Source organism: Apostichopus japonicus, chromosome 23 (assembly GCF_037975245.1).
Source record: "Apostichopus japonicus isolate 1M-3 chromosome 23, ASM3797524v1, whole genome shotgun sequence".
NCBI lineage: Eukaryota > Metazoa > Echinodermata > Holothuroidea > Aspidochirotida > Stichopodidae > Apostichopus > Apostichopus japonicus.
The window spans coordinates 17,064,576-17,084,222 of NC_092583.1; the positions used below are offsets into that span (position 1 = coordinate 17,064,576).

At 34.9% G+C, this 19,647-nt stretch overlaps 1 protein-coding gene across 9 annotated transcripts in view; it reads left to right on the forward strand.

Annotated features, from left to right (window-relative positions):
- The window catches only part of LOC139964504 (oxysterol-binding protein-related protein 6-like), a 72,377-nt gene extending 54,709 nt beyond the window's left edge, over positions 1–17,668 (forward strand). For 8 of the 9 annotated variants that reach the window (XM_071966105.1, XM_071966106.1, XM_071966110.1 and 5 more), the window contains 9 exons: positions 1,573–1,608; positions 6,549–6,733; positions 9,777–9,989; positions 11,078–11,220; positions 11,801–11,936; positions 13,680–13,824; positions 14,792–14,918; positions 16,340–16,462; positions 17,314–17,668. In XM_071966105.1, the coding sequence (XP_071822206.1) occupies positions 1,573–1,608; positions 6,549–6,733; positions 9,777–9,989; positions 11,078–11,220; positions 11,801–11,936; positions 13,680–13,824; positions 14,792–14,918; positions 16,340–16,462; positions 17,314–17,419 (1,214 nt within the window). In that variant the 3' untranslated portion in view covers positions 17,420–17,668. The remainder of the gene's footprint in view (positions 1–1,572; positions 1,609–6,548; positions 6,734–9,776; positions 9,990–11,077; positions 11,221–11,800; positions 11,937–13,679; positions 13,825–14,791; positions 14,919–16,339; positions 16,463–17,313) is intronic. The other variant, XM_071966104.1, reaches the window with a different exon arrangement.
- Positions 17,669–19,647: the final 1,979 nt, after the last annotated feature.

Below are 19,647 nucleotides of genomic sequence, written 5' to 3' on the forward strand. Positions count from 1 at the left end.
ATATTGCTCTGTAATTGAGAATTGTTTGGGATCAGTCGCAACTCAAATACGTCTAAAAGGATTCTTGAGGTCATTTTAGTTGTTTACATAGATACAAGAATCTTACATATATAGAGAATGTTTCTTAATTCCATCGGTGAAAGCCGTCTTGGCTAATATTTATAGTAGTACGCGACTAAGTGTGCTACCATTGGTAACTGCCACTGGCAGATTCCTGTTGTATTGTCTCAGACATCTAGGCGAATGTAATATAGGAATATTTTGCAGAAAGATTCATGTATCTCAATCTACTTTGTTTATTCTAAAGTTGAAATCATGATTTCTACTGTAATATATTAAAGTTATGATGGAAAAGGAATTTTAGTTCTTTGAATAATCTGTAACATGAAAACTGATATATGTATGCTATATAAACAAATTTTGTCCTTTGGGACTCATTATGCATTCACTTCAATTCAAGACAGTGAAATAAGATTGATTTCACTTGACAAGTATCACACCTTAGATGTTAGCTAGCTATATATCTTGTCATGGTTAGCTCTACAATAGTGTATACTTTATAACAGAATTGTTCAATTAATCAGAAAAAGGATTTGAGTTACTGTAAGTGTCTGATTTATTTGTTTGACCCAATATTAGAAGAGTGCAGACTTTAATACCAAGTTGCTCCTGACTATATGTGTGTGTATATATGTATATCAGTGTATATATATATCAGTGTATATATATATCAGTGTATATATATATCAGTGTATATGTATATCAGTGTATATATATATCAGTGTATATGTATATCAGTGTATATATATATCAGTGTATATGTATATCAGTGTATATATATGTACTGTAACATAACTCTTGTAGAAGACAAATTTGTCAGATTGGATACATGTTTTATTCTGTTTCCATGGACTTCAAATTAGTCCTCCTTTCAACAATTCATCCCAGTGAGATGACAACGCTGTGTATGTTATGTTAGAAAACAACCATGGAAATCCCTAGAGGCCATTTTGCACTCTTAAGGGGAACAAAAGGGGAACCAAAAAAATATATATGGTAAAATATGGTAATGTATGGACACACAGTATAGATATTTGAAATTATTGTTATTCATTCAAACAGCACATACAGTACAGTATATTGATTGCAGTAGCTATGTATACATCTTTATGAAGTAGATTTATCATATAAATTAACTCTTCTGCTTCAGTGTGTACAGTACAGTGTTTGGTCTTCTTCTTTGGTATATATAGCTTGTATGTTGTTACTGTTTGCACAACATTTAAAACAAAACTGTGTATTCCAAACCATCCATTGAGATCTTATCGTGTCAACGTAGACTATGACTAAAAGCTTTAAAAATGGACCTTTGTTATAGCTCATTAACAGGTTACAATTAATTAATTGTGAGACAGTCTGCAATATGCTGCTTGTTTAAATGTATTGCTTTCTTAAAGAATTTTGTCTCCCAAGAAACACCTTTGTTGCTTTTGTATCGGTAAGTAGCTGTTATTGCACAGGTCTGTTTTTAGGATAATTATCTCAATTCAGTATACTTTCTTGTCATGACAGTGGGGCTGTCCGAAACTGAAAATGAGAGCAAGTGGGGTAAGTTTTAAGCTAAAGTGTCAATTCATCATCAAAACCCTCTCAAATCCATTAATATAATCTCATCCTGATTTGGAGATATGTATGTCCCATTGTGAGCTGGATATTATATCCTATCTTTAGCTGGATATTCATATACATCACATATTCAGTGGGATATTCCTATACATGTATATATCCCATATTCAGTGGGATATACATGTACATCCCATATTAATGGAATATTCATGTACATCCAATAGTCAGTGGGATATTCACGTATATTCCATATTCAGTGGGATATTCATGTTCATGTATATCCCATATTCAGTGGGATATACATTACATCCCATATTAATGGGACATTCATGTATATCCCATATTCAGTGGGATATTCCTATACATGCATATCCCATATTCAGTGGGATATACATGTACATCCCATATTAATGGGATATTCATGTACATCCCATAGTCAGTGGGATATTCACATATATCCCATATTCAGTGGGGTATTCATGTTCATGTACTGTATATCTCATCTTCAGTGTTCTTACATCCACATAGCTCCCATAAACACTTGAAGCCACTTCTGGAATAGTTGACAAAGTAACAATAGTTCAAACCTTATCTACTGTACATGTGTACAGTCTAGAACCAGTTTTAACTCTTTACTGTTTAAACTGTATTAACTGTTTTAGGGGAGTTATTTCTGTTAACTAGGTTTCATTCTGCTTGGTCAAATATTGTATATTATCATCCATGCATAGAGATCCATACTGTATGTGATGCTATAACATACATTATTAATAGCATAATGATCCATACTGTATGTGATGCTATAGCATACAGTATTAGCATGATGATCCATACTGTACTGTATGTGATACTATAGCATACATTATTAATAGCATAATGATCCATACTGTATGTGATGCTATAACATACATTATTAATAGCATAATGATCCATACTGTATGTGATACTATAGCATACAGTATTAATAGCATAATGATCCATACTGTATGTGATGCTATAACATACATTATTAATAGCATAATGATCCATACTGTATGTGATACTATAGCGTACATTATTAATAGCATAATGATCCATACTGTATGTGATGTTATAGCATACAGTATTAATAGCATAATGATCCATACCGTATGTAATGCTATAGCATACATTATTAATAGCATAATGATCCATACCGTATGTAATGCTATGGCATTCAGTATTAATAGCATAATGATCCATACTGTATGTGATGCTATAGCATCCAGTATTAGCATAAAGATCCATACTGTATGTGATGCTATAGCATACAGTATTAATAGCGTAATGATCCATACTCTATGTGTTGCTATAGCATACAGTATTAGCATAATGATCCATACTGTATGTGATGCTATAGCATACAGTACAAATAGCATAAAGATCCATACCCTATGTAATGTTATAGCATACAGTATTAATAGCATAATGATCCATACTGTATGTGTTGCTATAGCATACAGTGTTAGCATAATGATCCATACCGTATGTAATGCTATAGCATACAGTATTAGCACAATGATCCATACTGTATGTGATGCTATAGAATACAGTATAATAGCACAATGATCCATACTATGGATACAAATGGATTGTTGTGTCCTATTTCACCAGCAGCTTTTAACCTCATTATGGCAAAAATAACCTAATTGGAACATGCTTTAACTGTCCTATACCATTAGTATACCATCTAAACAATTTTGACAAAAGAAAAAAAAACACACCAGCTTTCATTTCATGCTCTGTGTGTTGCCTGGAAACTTATTTCAGCATGGCAACGCAGAGCAATTTAATACTGTACAGTAGGTATGTATGCATTTAATTGTTTTCGCTTTATGGTCATGCCCCATCAATTATAAATCTCAGTGAGTTGTAAGTTTAAAGGTGTTGCCCTGTACATGAACTTTCAATCCGTGATGTTAATTGTCTGCGAAATTATCATGTGTTGTGGGGGTATATATTAATTTTAGGAGGAATACAGTTTACACTAAATTAGGGAACTACATCCATATTCGAACGGAAGAATTAAAACTGGAGGCCATTTAAGTACAGAATCTTTAAAGACCCTCAGTATTATTGTCCATGCCTAAGGGACCCTGTGTTGCCATTAAATATGCCAGAAAATTTCAGAATTGGTCACCTCCTTTCATACTTATTTTTTCTTTTTCAAAAGATAGGAAATTGTTGATATAAGATTGCCCATTTCTATCAATAAATTGAGGCAAAACAATATAAAAGGAAGCCTCTTTTAATCCCGAGGATGGCTTCAAACATGTAGGGAGTTCGACATTAGGGAATCCGCCACTGATGGAATATATTTCATTTATAAATAACGTATTGATTTTATCAACTTCCAGACCCAGTATATTTTTACAAATAACTGTTTTTTTTTTCATTTAGTTTCGTTTACTATTTAGAAAAGTCGTTTTTATTGATCAATAGTCTGGCATACTACTCTGTTAAAGCTGCAAAATAAATATACACATATACACATGACATTTTTAAGAGTCTAGATAACAAAAATTTCCCCTTGCCTCACACCCCTCCTACCATAAAAGAAGAAAGTGGAATGAACATGGCTACAAAACACTTCAGTTTGATTGTTGAAAATGTTTTATGAGTTCTTCAGCCCTTATTGTGTAGTGTCAGTTTTCATCAATGTTTACATATAAAAAGCAGACAGAAATGGTACATTTTATTATTTCTCCAAAACTAGACAAAACAACTTAATGATTAATACATCAAAAATATTTGAAAAACATTAAATATGATGTATAAAGTTGGTCTGTATTTGAGTTACTCTCTATTCTTTCATCTGTTTTCTGGTAAAGTGAGTGAGTTTCATTAGTACCCAAGAAACTTAAATTCACTAGTCAGAAAAATGCAGTCTTAGTGGTAGATTCAAGTTCACCCCTCCCCCCATCCAGAATCCACACCTTTGTGAGTTCCCTATTTTCAGAATAACTTATCTTCACTTCAAGATTTTCCATATGCTTCCATCAGATTGCAACAAATTCAGCTTAAAAAGTTAATTCACTGAAATTAATCAAAACAAATGCCTTTGAACCATCAATTTACTTTTCCAGGAATTCCATTCCCCCCTCCTATTCTTGGGGGGTGGGGGGGAGAAAAACCAAAGACAAAGACCTACTCATGCAATTTTACATTAATCTTAAAAGTGTGCATATTACCACAGGTCATTTATCATATATATGTCAAGCTTTTAATTACGTCAGTTTTAATCACATTTTCATTAAATCTGCGTCAACAAAATGCTGCCAAGTTAAGGGGTCTAGAGCACATAAATGTTATGCAAGAGAAATAAGAGTTGTTGCGATACGTTGTTATTAGGTAATTTGCCATCTGGCTCTACAAATGGTCCTGATAATGAAATACAGAATGGTTTGTTTTCCATCGTACTTTGTCACAGCCGCTGGGTTTTCTGAACTGTGGAGCGTATCAGTGGAGTGTTTACTAAACATGTCACTTCTGCTATCCGAACACCTTATAACTCTAGAATTATTTTTAGGTCAAGTATGGACGTTGAATCTCCCACGCTCGTTATCTCTTGTCTGCACTCTACGTTGAGGATGAACAGATGAGAAACAGAGCAGAGTTTAGTTTGAGTCTGTTAAGAGGAATCGTTTGCACTTTGTTTTATCTTCCACGGCCGTTAATAAATCCAGATTTAATTGCGACGTCGTCCTTTCGTTCCTATAGCAACCTTTCGTGCTGTACCGCACTATTCTTTAATTAAGCTAAAAGGGAACATTCACGAAACATATATATTTAAAAAAAAGTCATTTAGGATAAATAATTGAATTTTAAATTTTCCTTAATGTGATTGTGGAGTAGTTTTTATTGAGGTTAATTTTTCCAACAATGTTTTTTTTTTTACCAAAAAGAACTAAGTCACTGAAAATTCTGATATGATCATCTGTTTAGTATTATTTTACTACCAAATCTCAGTTTTATGAACAAAAGCATGTTGATTTGATATATTTTTAGCTAAAATATGAAGAAAATTTCATCCCTGAATGTGTATGATAATGAGATGATGTATTCTGGTTGTAAGAGACAATAAACTGAAATTGTATTCCATTATAGTGTAGTTATGCTCTGCAAACACTGCACAAATTGTTGTCTCATTCAATTTATTCCACTACATTAAACATTATGGAGCAGGAGAGCATGTTGTGATCGCATCTAACGATGTATAAAAACATTAATTTTAAGTAGCCATGGGATATGTCAGAACAAACTGTGTCCACTTTATCAGTTGCTACACAGTAATGTATGTCTCTGTTGAATCAATTCTTGGGGCTGGCAGTGCTGTAATTGGTCGCTACGAGCCTGCTTTTGTTTTAATCAATATCCAAGTATAAAGGTGTTTAATTAACTTTCTGCTCGTTCGGTCTATACATCTGTGGCGGTGTCCATATGTTGTTATGTAATCAGATACACAAATTCAGTCGGCTGCCTCCCTTAAATGTCGAGTTTTAATAATGAAAAATACCTGAGTGTAAATTTGCGATTTGAGGATTAAAAATCATATCTGAGAAGAGATTTCCTAGTGATGAACTTCACAAATTTTGGTCTTTGCACGACATAAAGAAAATATCTTACAAATTAATTAACTAAGGTGAATACGTATACATGGAAGGAAAAGGAATTTTTAGAAAATATGAAACTATATATTTTGGTCTGTTGACTTAAAACAGTTTGTTGATTTGGTGTAAAATATTTGATTCAAGGTAACCTTCAGTTGCTATAGCGACTATTTAATTGGTCAAGTTACTTAATTTGGTCATTTCTGTCTCCTACTTTCTTTTGTTTTTTCTATTGTTGGACTCTATTGTATTCTTCTGTTTGTTTGCTCACATTTTGATTTCTTGTTCTTTCAGTGGAGGAAGGGAGAAATGAGAATATTCAGGTTCGATCTCAGACCGGAAGACGCACACAGCTTCCATCTCCACAGCCAGATACCAGCCATCTCAGTCTGTGGAACATTTTAAAGAAGAACATCGGAAAAGATTTATCTAAGATTGCAATGCCAGTAGCCCTCAATGAACCACTCAGTATGCTACAGGTATTATAATACATAATTAGCCTTCAATGAACCACTCAGTATGCTACAGGTATTATAATACATAATTAGCCCTCAATGAACCACTCAGTATGCTACAGGTATTATAATACATAATTAGCCCTCAATGAGCCACTCAGTGTGCTAAAGGTATTATAATACATAATTAGCCCTCAATGAGTCACTCAGTGTGCTACAGGTATTATAATACATAATTAGCCCTCAATGAGTCACTCATTATGCTACAGGTATTATAATACATAATTAGCCCTCAATGAGCCACTCAGTATGCTACAGGTATGATAATACATAATTAGCCCTCAATGAACCACTCAGTATGCTACAGGTATTATAATACATAATTAGCCCTCAATGAGCCACTCAGTGTGCTACAGGTATTATAATACATAATTAGCCCTCAATGAGTCACTCATTATGCTACAGGTATTATAATACATAATTAGCCCTCAATGAGCCACTCAGTATGCTACAGGTATTATAATACATAATTAGCCCTCAATGGGCCACTCAGTATGCTACAGGTATTATAATACATAATTAGCCCTCAATGAACCACTCAGTGTGCTACAGGTATTATAATACATAATTAGCCCTCAATGAGCCACTCAGTATGCTACAGGTATTATAATACATAATTTACCCTCAATGAGCCACTCGGTATGCTACAGGTATTATAATACATAATTTACCCTCAATGAGCCACTCTGTATGCTACAGGTATTATAATACATAATTAGCCCTCAATGAGCCACTCAGTATGCTACAGATATTATAATACATAATTTACCCTCAATGAGCCACTCAGTATGCTACATGTATTATAATACATAATTAGCCCTCAATGAACCACTCAGTATGCTACAGGTATTATAATACATAATTTACCCTCAATGAGCCACTCAGTATGCTACAGGTATTATAATACATAATTTACCCTCAATGAGCCACTCAGTATGCTACAGATATTATAATACATAATTAGCCTTCAATGAGCCACTCAGTATGCTACAGGTATTATAATACATAATTAGCCCTCAATGAGCCACTCAGTATGCTACAGGTATTATAATACATAATTAGCCCTCAATGAGCCACTCAGTATGCTACAGGTATTATAATACATAATTAGCCCTCAATGGGCCACTCAGTATGCTACAGGTATTATAATACATAATTAGCCCTCAATGAACCACTCAGTGTGCTACAGGTATTATAATACATAATTAGCCCTCAATGAGCCACTCAGTATGCTACAGGTATTATAATACATAATTTACCCTCAATGAGCCACTCGGTATGCTACAGGTATTATAATACATAATTTACCCTCAATGAGCCACTCTGTATGCTACAGGTATTATAATACATAATTAGCCCTCAATGAGCCACTCAGTATGCTACAGATATTATAATACATAATTTACCCTCAATGAGCCACTCAGTATGCTACATGTATTATAATACATAATTAGCCCTCAATGAACCACTCAGTATGCTACAGGTATTATAATACATAATTTACCCTCAATGAGCCACTCAGTATGCTACAGGTATTATAATACATAATTTACCCTCAATGAGCCACTCAGTATGCTACAGGTATTATAATACATAATTAGCCTTCAATGAGCCACTCAGTATGCTACAGGTATTATAATACATAATTAGCCCTCAATGAGCCACTCAGTATGCTACAGGTATTATAATACATAATTAGCCCTCAATGAGCCACTCAGTATGCTACAGGTATGATAATACATAATTAGCCCTCAATGAACCACTCAGTATGCTACAGGTATAATACATAATTAGCCTTCAATGAGCCACTCAGTATGCTACAGGTATTATAACACATAATTGAAAAAAATCACATGATCATATACTGCTTGGGTTATGATGTTTTCTGACAGTTGTGTGGAGCTTTACATCACATTCAAATCATTTTTAAACAATAAACTAAAAATAGGCATTCCAAGCAAAAATTTGAAAGAGCAATTGATGGTTTTTGATATTATGTAATTTACCCTGCACTAGTCTTATTCTTATATATCCTGTGCTCAATGCCAAAGTTATCCATCCTTATAATGCCAAAGTCAAAAAACTTATACAGTCATATTACTTGTTTACTTTCTATTTTTATACTAATTACTAGAGTACCCAGTAATACAATCAAATAGTTTTCAAAAACAAACCTAAATAGTGAATTGAAAGCAAATTTTGAAAGAGCAAGGAGTGGTTGAATAGAACAGAATTTGACCCTGCAGTGACTTGAGGAATAAACTTAGATTGCATTACAATTGTGAGTTATAAATACTAGGGTGAGGGACAGTTATAGCGGTCAGAGTGGCGTCCATCCTTCAAACCCTAGGTTTAGTTTTCACCCCAGAAACAAGATTATCATGACACTTTATTCAAGTAAAGTTTTTTCCGACTTTACAGTGTTGGGGAACAGAATCTTCTCTTGATTTGGTATTTCTCGTTTGGAAAATGGTGTTTTGGAACGACTTTATTCATTAAAGGGGCTATTTGAGGAAATGGAGGTAGACACTTTGTCTTTAGGATGTGGAAATTAAATGGTGGTCCCTGGAGTAGGAATGGGCAGACAATTAAACACCTGCATCAGGAATTACAAGGCCCTACTTTTGGTCTCTTCAGTGCTATGGTTTTATGCAATTAATTTCTTTCTATGTCAATGTTGTTTTTGTTCTTTTATTGGTCTTAATGAACATTTCTGCATATTAAATATGTACACCAACCAATCAACAGTCGCATGGGAAGTAACATCAGATGTTACATGAAACATTTATACATATTTTGAGTATAAAATGATCAGAAAGAACTTGATTGTTTCCTTATCTCCTCCTCTTCCTACTCAGAGATCTATAGGAGAGAACCTGTGGAGAATTCTCCCCCCTCCTCCTCCCATCCTCACCCTTGTTGCCTCTTCTGCCACTCTTCCCTAAAAAGGCATCATCATCATAATCATCACTTAGCTATTTTTTCTTGTCTCTTATTTTTCTTCTAGGTTCTATGTGAGGAATTAGAGTATAGCGAACTGCTAGATCTTGCCAGTGAAATAGACGACCCGTACAAACGGATGGTCTATGTAACAGCTTTTGCCATTTCAAGTTACAGCTCAACTTATTACAGGGCAGGGACGAAACCCTTTAATCCTCTCCTCGGTGAAACCTACGAGAACATCCGAGAGGATAAGGGATTCAAATTCATTTCAGAACAAGTAAGGCCATCCTTTTGTGTTTCTATTCTCTTTTTTCATACATTTTTGAATAAATTTGGTTGTGATATATGCTTTCTACAGAAGTTTTGTGATGTGTTTGCAAAGGGAGCAGATCATAGTAAGATTTAGTCTTTTGAATGTAACTTGCAAAATAGAAGAAATGATCTATGTAATGTTTTTTTTCATGTTGTATATCCACATGATTTTATACATGTGGTCCTATCACTTCCATTGTTACAACATTCTATGTATGTGGTCGTATCACATTAATTATTACAACATTCTATGTATGTGGTCATATCACTTCCATTATTACAACATTCCTTGTGTGTATGAGCACAGGACGCAGCAGATAAGGAGAGGTAAGTGCATTTGTCTACAACTGAACCAGCTTGTATGGTGATGTGAGGAGGCTAAGCAGACTTTATTATTGTCAGACAACATACCAACACACCCCTCTCCCATCACCTCCTCTGACACCACCCCCCCCCCTCTATCTCAAATAAATCATTAAACATGTGAGAGAAGTTTGACAATTTTATTACCAAGTTAACACTCTTAAAACATTTATGTTAAAACTCAACCTATTCTGTAACAGAAAGCTAAGGACTTCCAAAATTGATGATTACATAAATGAGAGGTCAGACTTTATGGTTTCCTTTATGCCATTAGACAAACAAGTGCTCGGTTTGTTGATTTTGTTATGGTTTTTAGCTGATCTGCAATGAAGTATTTGTTGTATTTCTTGCATTGAAACTCATTACTTTGGCTTGCTTTATGTTTTCTTCATCATTTGGTTGGTACCATTACCAATTGAGGGTTGCCTATATCAAATATTTGACACTACAGCAATATGCTAATTGCAAATTTTAAAGCAAGAGCTATTGAATATTGAATTACACTTCTGTATTTGCTAAGTAAACATTTTCACCTTATGTAATATTACTGACAGACATTTTCAAATTTGATGTGCAAAATTTGTGAAACTGCATCTGTTTGGCAAAATGAAGCTATCAGAAATTGTACCCCGATATTAATAGAATCACCCAATTATGTAATAATGAGTTTTGTTTTCACCCTCTTTGCAGGTATCTCATCATCCACCCATTGCCGCCTTACATTGCGAGAGTAAGAATTTCATTTACTGGCAAGATGTGAGAATAAAAACCAAGTTTTGGGGAAAGTCCATGGAAGTGGTTCCAATCGGGACAATTCACATTGAGATCCCAAAGTACGTATTTTAGTTGAACAAGTACATAATGATATGTATTTGTTTGCCTAAGTTTAACCCTCAGTCAGAGGGAATGTTTGTGAAAGAGGTCTAATATGTTGAGTTGTATATGCTATCCACTATTCCCCTTCTCTCCCCATCCCCCATCCCATTCATCCCCATGCCCCTTTCTCCCCCATCCCATCCCTCCCCATCCCCCTTTCTCTCCCCATCTCCCATCCAATCCTTCCCCATCCCCCTATCCCTCCCCATCCCCTGATCTCTCCCCATCCCATTCTCCCATCTCCCTGTTCTTTCCCAAACTCATGCTGATATCAAACACACATTAAAGCTAAAAATGTGAGGATTGGTAAAATGGTTGTACACATCTTTAATATTTTGATTTAATACAGAACCTTGCCTCTCCCCCTACCCCCCCCCCCCACAATCCCAGTTCCAATCCTGCATACTGAATGTAATGCTGATCTACTCACTCTTTAAACACCAATTTGATACCCTCTCTTTGTCATATCTTTGGAGACAACCCAAATTGACCCTTTCGAATATGAAATAACATTTTCTTGCATGTTTTCCCTCTTAGGTATGGTGATCACTACAAATTTAGTAAAGTTACCAGCTGTGTTCACAATATACTCAGTGGGGAGAGATGGTTGGACCACTACGGTGAAACGACCATCACAAATGGAAAAATCACATGTAAAGTTACTTTCACAAAGGTAAGAAATCTTGTTTTTAGCTTAAAACAGGAATCATGGATTGATTTGAAATTCAGAAATCTTGTTAAAACACAGACTCATGATAATATCATTGAAAAATAGAGCGTGAATCTTGCAACCTGGTCTAGGTCAATCGGGATGTTTGTACACCTGCAGTGAAGGAGTAAAGCTAATATAATTACAAGGAGCTAGCAGTGGCATAATGGAATTGTGGCAACAAATTATCTGAAGAAGGTTTGATATCCAATAGCCAAAGCTCTTATCCAGACAACGGGAGTGACCCAAGGTGTTTTTTATTTTGCTTGCCCGATTGTTTGCCAGCTTTGATAGTCTGAAAGGCCTGCATTGTAAAATGATATGTTAATATTTTGTTGCAACCCAAATATTAAAGATGAGGGCTCAAAATAAGATTGAAATATTGACTCTCATTAGTGCAGTTGCTAAGGCAGGATCAAAGAGGATCACAAATGTGTTGCACGGGGGGTACAAGGTCTGTGGCATATTTTGGTGAGGAACCTAGATATTTTTATTTATGTCAACAAATTTGAAAGGGCTTGTAGCAATTTGCTGTCAGTAGTGTTGGACATTTTGAGTGCTGGATGTGTATTTATTGTGTTCATGATATGAATACAGCATAATTTTCTAGTTAATATTCAATGTGTGTGTAGTAATAATACATCAGAGCTGGATGCTTTTAGAGATGATTTTACTTTCTTCATTTTTATTTTCTTGGGGAAACCAATTATCAAACATTTAGCATGAATCATCCAATCATGGTTTGCTTTTAATCTTGTACATCCATTACAATGGCGTGAACAATCCTCCCATACTAAGTAATCACAATGATGTAAAACTGTTCTTTAATTGCCCCAACAATTCCAGCTGGACAATTTTTACTAGTCCTCAATAGTCCCTGGAGATTGTGAACTTGAGACAATATTTTCAAAAACATGTACCCTAGAGTGAAAACCTGACATTGTTTTGTCCTTGGAAATCCATTGGTAAGCAACTACATAGAAGCCATTGTTCATCTCTCGCAGAGGAATGAAGTGTGTTGCTAGGAGAACTATTGCATCTCCTGTATTAGTCTTGGATTCCAGTCACTTGTACAGTTCATTCAATAATTGTACCCTCAGAGTGTATTAAAAGACAACTGTAGATGTAGAAAAATATGCCTTTTTTTTACAGTTTAGATTAATTTTTCGAAATGACTTTGGTAAGATCCATTAATGTCATAGACATCTCTCAATTTATCAACTTTGGATGTTTCTACAAATGTAATCCCTGCTCCATTTTTAAGGCTCATTTAAATGTTAGTCACAGTTGGTATAACTACTGTTTCATTTAATAGTAGTCCATTAATATTTTAATCACATTTGTGAATACAACAAATTTGTTGTTTTGCTTTCTGCTTTCTCTCAAAACCCAAGATGCTGTAGAAAGGTGTCATTGATAAGATTCTTTTTTGGCAGAGGTGTCTCAACATGTTCATTTTGAAATGTTGACAACAGTTTGAGGCATGAAGAGGTGTCATATGACGTCCTTTAGCATCTTTGCAATAATTTGTCTGCAGATTTGTTGGCATTGTGGCTGATCCAGGCCTATATCAAAGTATCTGTTGGTAGCATTTTTTAGATCTTGCATCAGTCTGTAATAGTATGAGTTACCTTTCAATGTTTCTGCTGCTATTGTGGTGTCTGTAAGTGATTCCTCATGTACACTCCTCTGAATTCCCTCAAACAGGCAAGCTACTGGAGCAACAGAAGGCATGAAGTGAACGGTTACGTTTACGACGAGCACGGTCAGCTTGTTCATGAACTGTTTGGTAAATGGAACGAAGGGATGTACTGCGGGAGGTCATCATCTGCTAAATGCATCTGGAGGACAGGTAAGTAAGGGGATTGTAGAGGTACCCTTAAGGGGACATGGTGTGTTGATGGTGCTACAGCATCTGGAGGACAGGTAAGTAAGGGGATTGTAGAGGGCACTTAAAGGGATATGGTGTGTTGATGGTGCTACAGTATCTGAGGACAGGTAAGTAAGGGGATTGCAGAGGTACCCTTAAGGGGACATGGTGTGTTGATGGTGCTACAGCATCTGGAGGACAGGTAAGTAAGGGGATTGTAGAGGGCACTTAAAGGGATATGGTGTGTTGATGGTGCTACAGCATCTGGAGGACAGGTAATTAAGGGGATTGTAGAGGGCACTTAAAGGGATATGATGTGTTGATGGTGCTACAGCATCTGGAGGACAGGTAAATAAGGGGATTGTATAGGGCACCTTAAAGGGACATGGTGTGTTAATGGTGCTACAACATCTGGGGGACAGGTAAAAAAGGGGATTGTATAGGGCACATTAGAGGTACATAGTGTGTTTATGGTGTTACATGATGGTAAATAAGGGGATTGTAGAGGGCACCTTTAAGGGACATGGTGTGTTGATGGTGCTACATAATAGCTTTGGTGAAAATACTTTAATCATTGATTAAAGTGCTCAACATTGTGTGTTTGCAGTGTTACACATGTCCTTGGGAGAAAAGTTTTTATGATGATTAAAGTAACATGTGTTTGCAGTGTTTTATGATTGAGTGGTGAATGTAACTGTGAACTAAGGCAACATGTGTATATCGTGCTACATTATGACTTTGGTGAAAATACTTAATTCATTGATTCATGCAACATTGAGTGTTTGCAGTGTTACATGAGAAAAGTACTTCGTGGTGATAGAAGTATGGTGATGTGTTGCAGCGTTACATGAATGATTTGTGAGTGTTTTTGTGAACTAAAGCAGCAAGTGTTTTTGAGGGCACATATGTTATGAATACTCATTAACCTTGATGCATATTCATGTTACAGGTAATATGCCAGAAGATCATCACCTTTACTATGGATTTACAAGGTTTGCCATTGAACTCAACGAGATCACTTCCAGTATACGAAACCATCTTCCCCAGACTGACTCCAGATTCCGGCCTGACCAAAGGTTTGTTCAGTTTAAAAAGTTACCTCTCCTCTTCCCCTGTTAGTTTCTTTCTTTTCTCCATCCCTTGTCTAATAATCCCCTTACATCTATCTCTCTGTGTTCACCATGCCCATTAACCTGTTTGTATTCTGTGCATGTTTTTGCCCCTTCTGTTACTGTTACTTGTCATTTAGCTTTTGAAGAAGATCCTGCTAGGATCAAAACGTCAGGCCAACTTACTTTTACACAGTTAAATAAGAGAATGGACACTTGGAATAAACTTGAAAATACTTGTTAACAAATTGAAAAGATAGGAGTAATGAGGAGGGAGTTGCCCCCCCCCCCCATCACCAGCCCTACCTATCGGTTTACCAACTACATCATGTTTTAGAAATTAATATCTATTAATAATATTATATATAATAATATATATTTAATTAATATTAATTTTCATTGATAAATCAAATTTTGTCAACTGCTGCATGTGAAGGATTTGCTTTCTCACTTTGCAAGGAAAACTTTCCAAACGAATCAAAATACTTCCTTACCACCCAGTGCATACTAATTACGTACATACATTTACAATTCTATTTACTTTACTCTGCAGATTACTAGAGGAGGGCAGTGCATACTAATTACGGACATACATTTACAATTCTATTTACTTTACTCTGCAGATTACTAGAGGAGGGCAGTGCATACTAATTACGTACATACATTTACCATTATATTTATGTTACTCTGCAGATTACTAGAGGAGGGCAGTGCATACTAATTACGTACATACATTTACCATTATATTTATGTTACTCTGCAGATTACTAGAGGAGGGCAGTGCATACTAATTACATACATACATTTACAATTCTATTTACTTTACTCTGCAGATTACTAGAGGAGGGCAGTGCATACTAATTACGTACATACATTTACAATTCTATTTACATTACTCTGCAGATTACTAGAGGAGGGCAGTGCATACAATTACGTACATACATTTACAATTCTATTTACTTTACTCTGCAGATTACTAGAGGAGGGCAGTGCATACTAATTACGTACATACATTTACAATTCTATTTACATTACTCTGCAGATTACTAGAGGAGGGCAGTGCAAACAATTACGTACATACATTTACCATTATATTTACATTACTCTGCAGATTACTAGAGGAGGGCAGTGCATACAATTACGTACATACATTTACAATTCTATTTACTTTACTCTGCAGATTACTAGAGGAGGGCAGTGCATACTAATTACGTACATACATTTACAATTCTATTTACATTACTCTGCAGATTACTAGAGGAGGGCAGTGCATACAATTACGTACATACATTTACAATTCTATTTACTTTACTCTGCAGATTACTAGAGGAGGGCAGTGCATACAATTACGTACATACATTTACAATTCTATTTACTTTACTCTACAGATTACTAGAGGAGGGAGAACTGATCGCTGCAGAGAAAGAAAAGCAGAGAGTGGAATCCTCTCAGCGTGAGAGAAGAAAGTATCGAGATGAACATGGTATAACCTATGAACCAGTGTTCTTTAGGTAGGAAGACATTTACCTCTTTCATTCTCCCCTCCCCCCCCCTCCCCCCGCAGCATCAATGGTTAGACAAACTTTGTGATAGACCTTCTTTAATACTCGTAGGGTATGTTCTGTAGGCCTAGAAAACTATAGTTTGTCCTATATACATGATAGAAAACTTATACTAAATACTCTCACACAAATGTTGTGTGAGAGACTGTTGTACACTTTCATCAGTGTGAACAGCTCATTTGACATTTAGTGTTGCTAGCCAGCAGTTAACTGTTGTGTTAGAGACTGTTGTACACTTCCACCAGAGTGAACAGCTCATTTGACATTTAGTGATACTAGCCAGCAGTTAAATGTTGTGTTAGAGACTACTGCACACTTCCACCAGAGTGAACAGCTCATTTGACATTTAGTGATACTAGCCAGTAGTTAAATGTTGTGTGAGAGACTGTTGTACACTTCCCCAGAGTGAACAGCTCATTTGATATTTAGTGATACTAGCCAGTAGTTAACTGTTGTGTTAGAGACTGTTGTACACTTCCACCAGAGTCAACAGTACGTTTACATCCCATGTCATTTTTCATGTATTAGTACATGTATCAGCTTTACAATATGAAAGATATGAAAACATAGTGAAAACAAAAATGGTATGGCTTGTGTCATACCTATATCCACAATACCATTTGCACTCTCAATTTACGTTAACTTTTTAACCTGTATAGTTCTACACATACTTGAGTATTTTCATCCTCAAGGTTTGGCTTGATAGTCGAACCAGTTTCCTTGCCATAGCCAACAAACCAGTGTACTGAGTTGTTATTTCTTGGTAACAGTAACATTAAGCCTGTTCGTTTCTCTTCTAGATGCGTTAAAGAGAATGGCAAAGAACACTGGGTTTTCAAGAATGATTACTGGGATGCACGAAAGAACCACAGTTTGGACGCCCTCAACCTACCAAAGCTCTGGTGATCACTCAGGTTTTAAGATTAGACACTACCACTTTAATCCTTGCCAGTAACTTTCTTAGCTTTTAGCCTTGATTGGAGTCTCATTGATAGATTGATTGATGTAAAGATTGATTGATAGACCGATTGATTAAATGATGGTTAGGATGAATAGATTAATCGAAATATTGATAGATTGATTGATATATTGATAGATTAATTGATATATTGATAGATGGATGGTTTGGATGGATGGTTTGGATGGATGGATTGATAGATTAATTGATTGATTGATATATTGATAGATTAATTGATATATTGATAGATGGATGGTTTGGATGGATTGATGGTTTGGATGGATGGATTGATAGATTAATTGATATATTGATGGTCTGATGGATTGATTGATAGATTAATTGATATATTGATAGAGTGATGGTTTGGATGGATGGATTGATAGACCGATTGATTAATTGATGGTTAGGGTGGATGGATTGGTAGATAAATTGATATATTGATGGTCTGATGGATTGATTGATAGATTAATTGATATATTGATAGATTGACAGAGTGATGGTTTGGATGGATGGATTGATAGATTAATTGATATATTGATGGTCTGATGGATTGATTGATAGATTAATTGATATATTGATAGAGTGATGGTTTGGATGGATGGATTGATAGACCGATTGATTAATTGATGGTTAGGGTGGATGGATTGGTAGATTAATTGATATATTGATGGTCTGATGGATTGATTGATAGATTAATTGATATATTGATAGATTGATAGAGTGATGGTTTGGATGGATGGATTGATAGATTAATTGATATATTGATGGTCTGATGGATTGATTGATAGATTAATTGATATATTGATAGATTGATAGAGTGATGGTTTGGATGGATTGATTGATAGATTAATTGATAGATTGATGGGGTGATGGATGAAATGATAGATTGATAGATGGATGGTTTGGATGGATTGATTAATAGATTAATTGATATATTGATAGATGGATGGTTTGGATGGATTGATTAATAGATTAATTGATATATTGATAGTGATGGTTTGGATGGATTGATTAATAGATTAATTGATATATTGATAGATTGACAGAGTGATGGTTTGGATGGATTGATTGATAGATTAATTGATAGATTGATGGTCTGATGGATTGATTGATAGATTAATTGATATATTGATAGATTGATAGAGTGATGGTTTGGATGAATTGATTGATAGATTAATTGATAGATTGATGGGGTGATGGATGAAATGATAGATTGATAGATGGATGGTTTGGATGGATTGATTAATAGATTAATTGATATATTGATAGTGATGGTTTGGATGGATTGATTAATAGATTAATTGATATATTGATAGATTGACAGAGTGATGGTTTGGATGGATTGATTGATAGATTAATTGATAGATTGATGGTCTGATGGATTGATTGATAGATTAATTGATATATTGATAGATTGATAGAGTGATGGTTTGGATGAATTGATTGATAGATTAATTGATAGATTGATGGGGTGATGGATGAAATGATAGATTGATAGATGGATGGTTTGGATGGATTGATTAATAGATTAATTGATATATTGATAGTGATGGTTTGGATGGATTGATTCATCAACTGAGTGATAGATTGATTGATTGTTGGTTTGATTAATTGATTGACTGATATAGTAAATTGAATTGATGATCCACTGATTGATGAACTGATTGACCCATGTTAATTAATAAAACAAAAGATTTTGAACAAAGTTTATTATTTTTTGTTTTCGGTGTTGAGAATGGTGGTTACTTTTATTTATTAGTGACTTTGATCTCTTTGTGTGAATGATTATTGATTTATGGTCAAATTGCACAATTAAAAAAAATTATAATTAGACGTGCAATTTGTTAAAATGACATCCTATCTTTAAATATGGCATTCGTGTTCCAATGTGTGATGAGAGAAAGTTGGCAGATTTCAATGCATCAGACTAACTGAAAAAAGAGGAATATATACATCTCATGAAAGGGAATGGCAGAATATTTTGTAATTTTAATTAATAACATTTTCTATGTGTGTTATGAAATGTATGATATATATGGATTATTTATGCCGCCAGTGACGTAGACAAACTAATGGTAAGAACGTTCTTTTCAAGACAACAGATCTCTGTTCTCACCAACTCTCAGGGTATATAGCTTTAAGTTCTGTGTACCCAGTATCTGATAAAAACATAAAT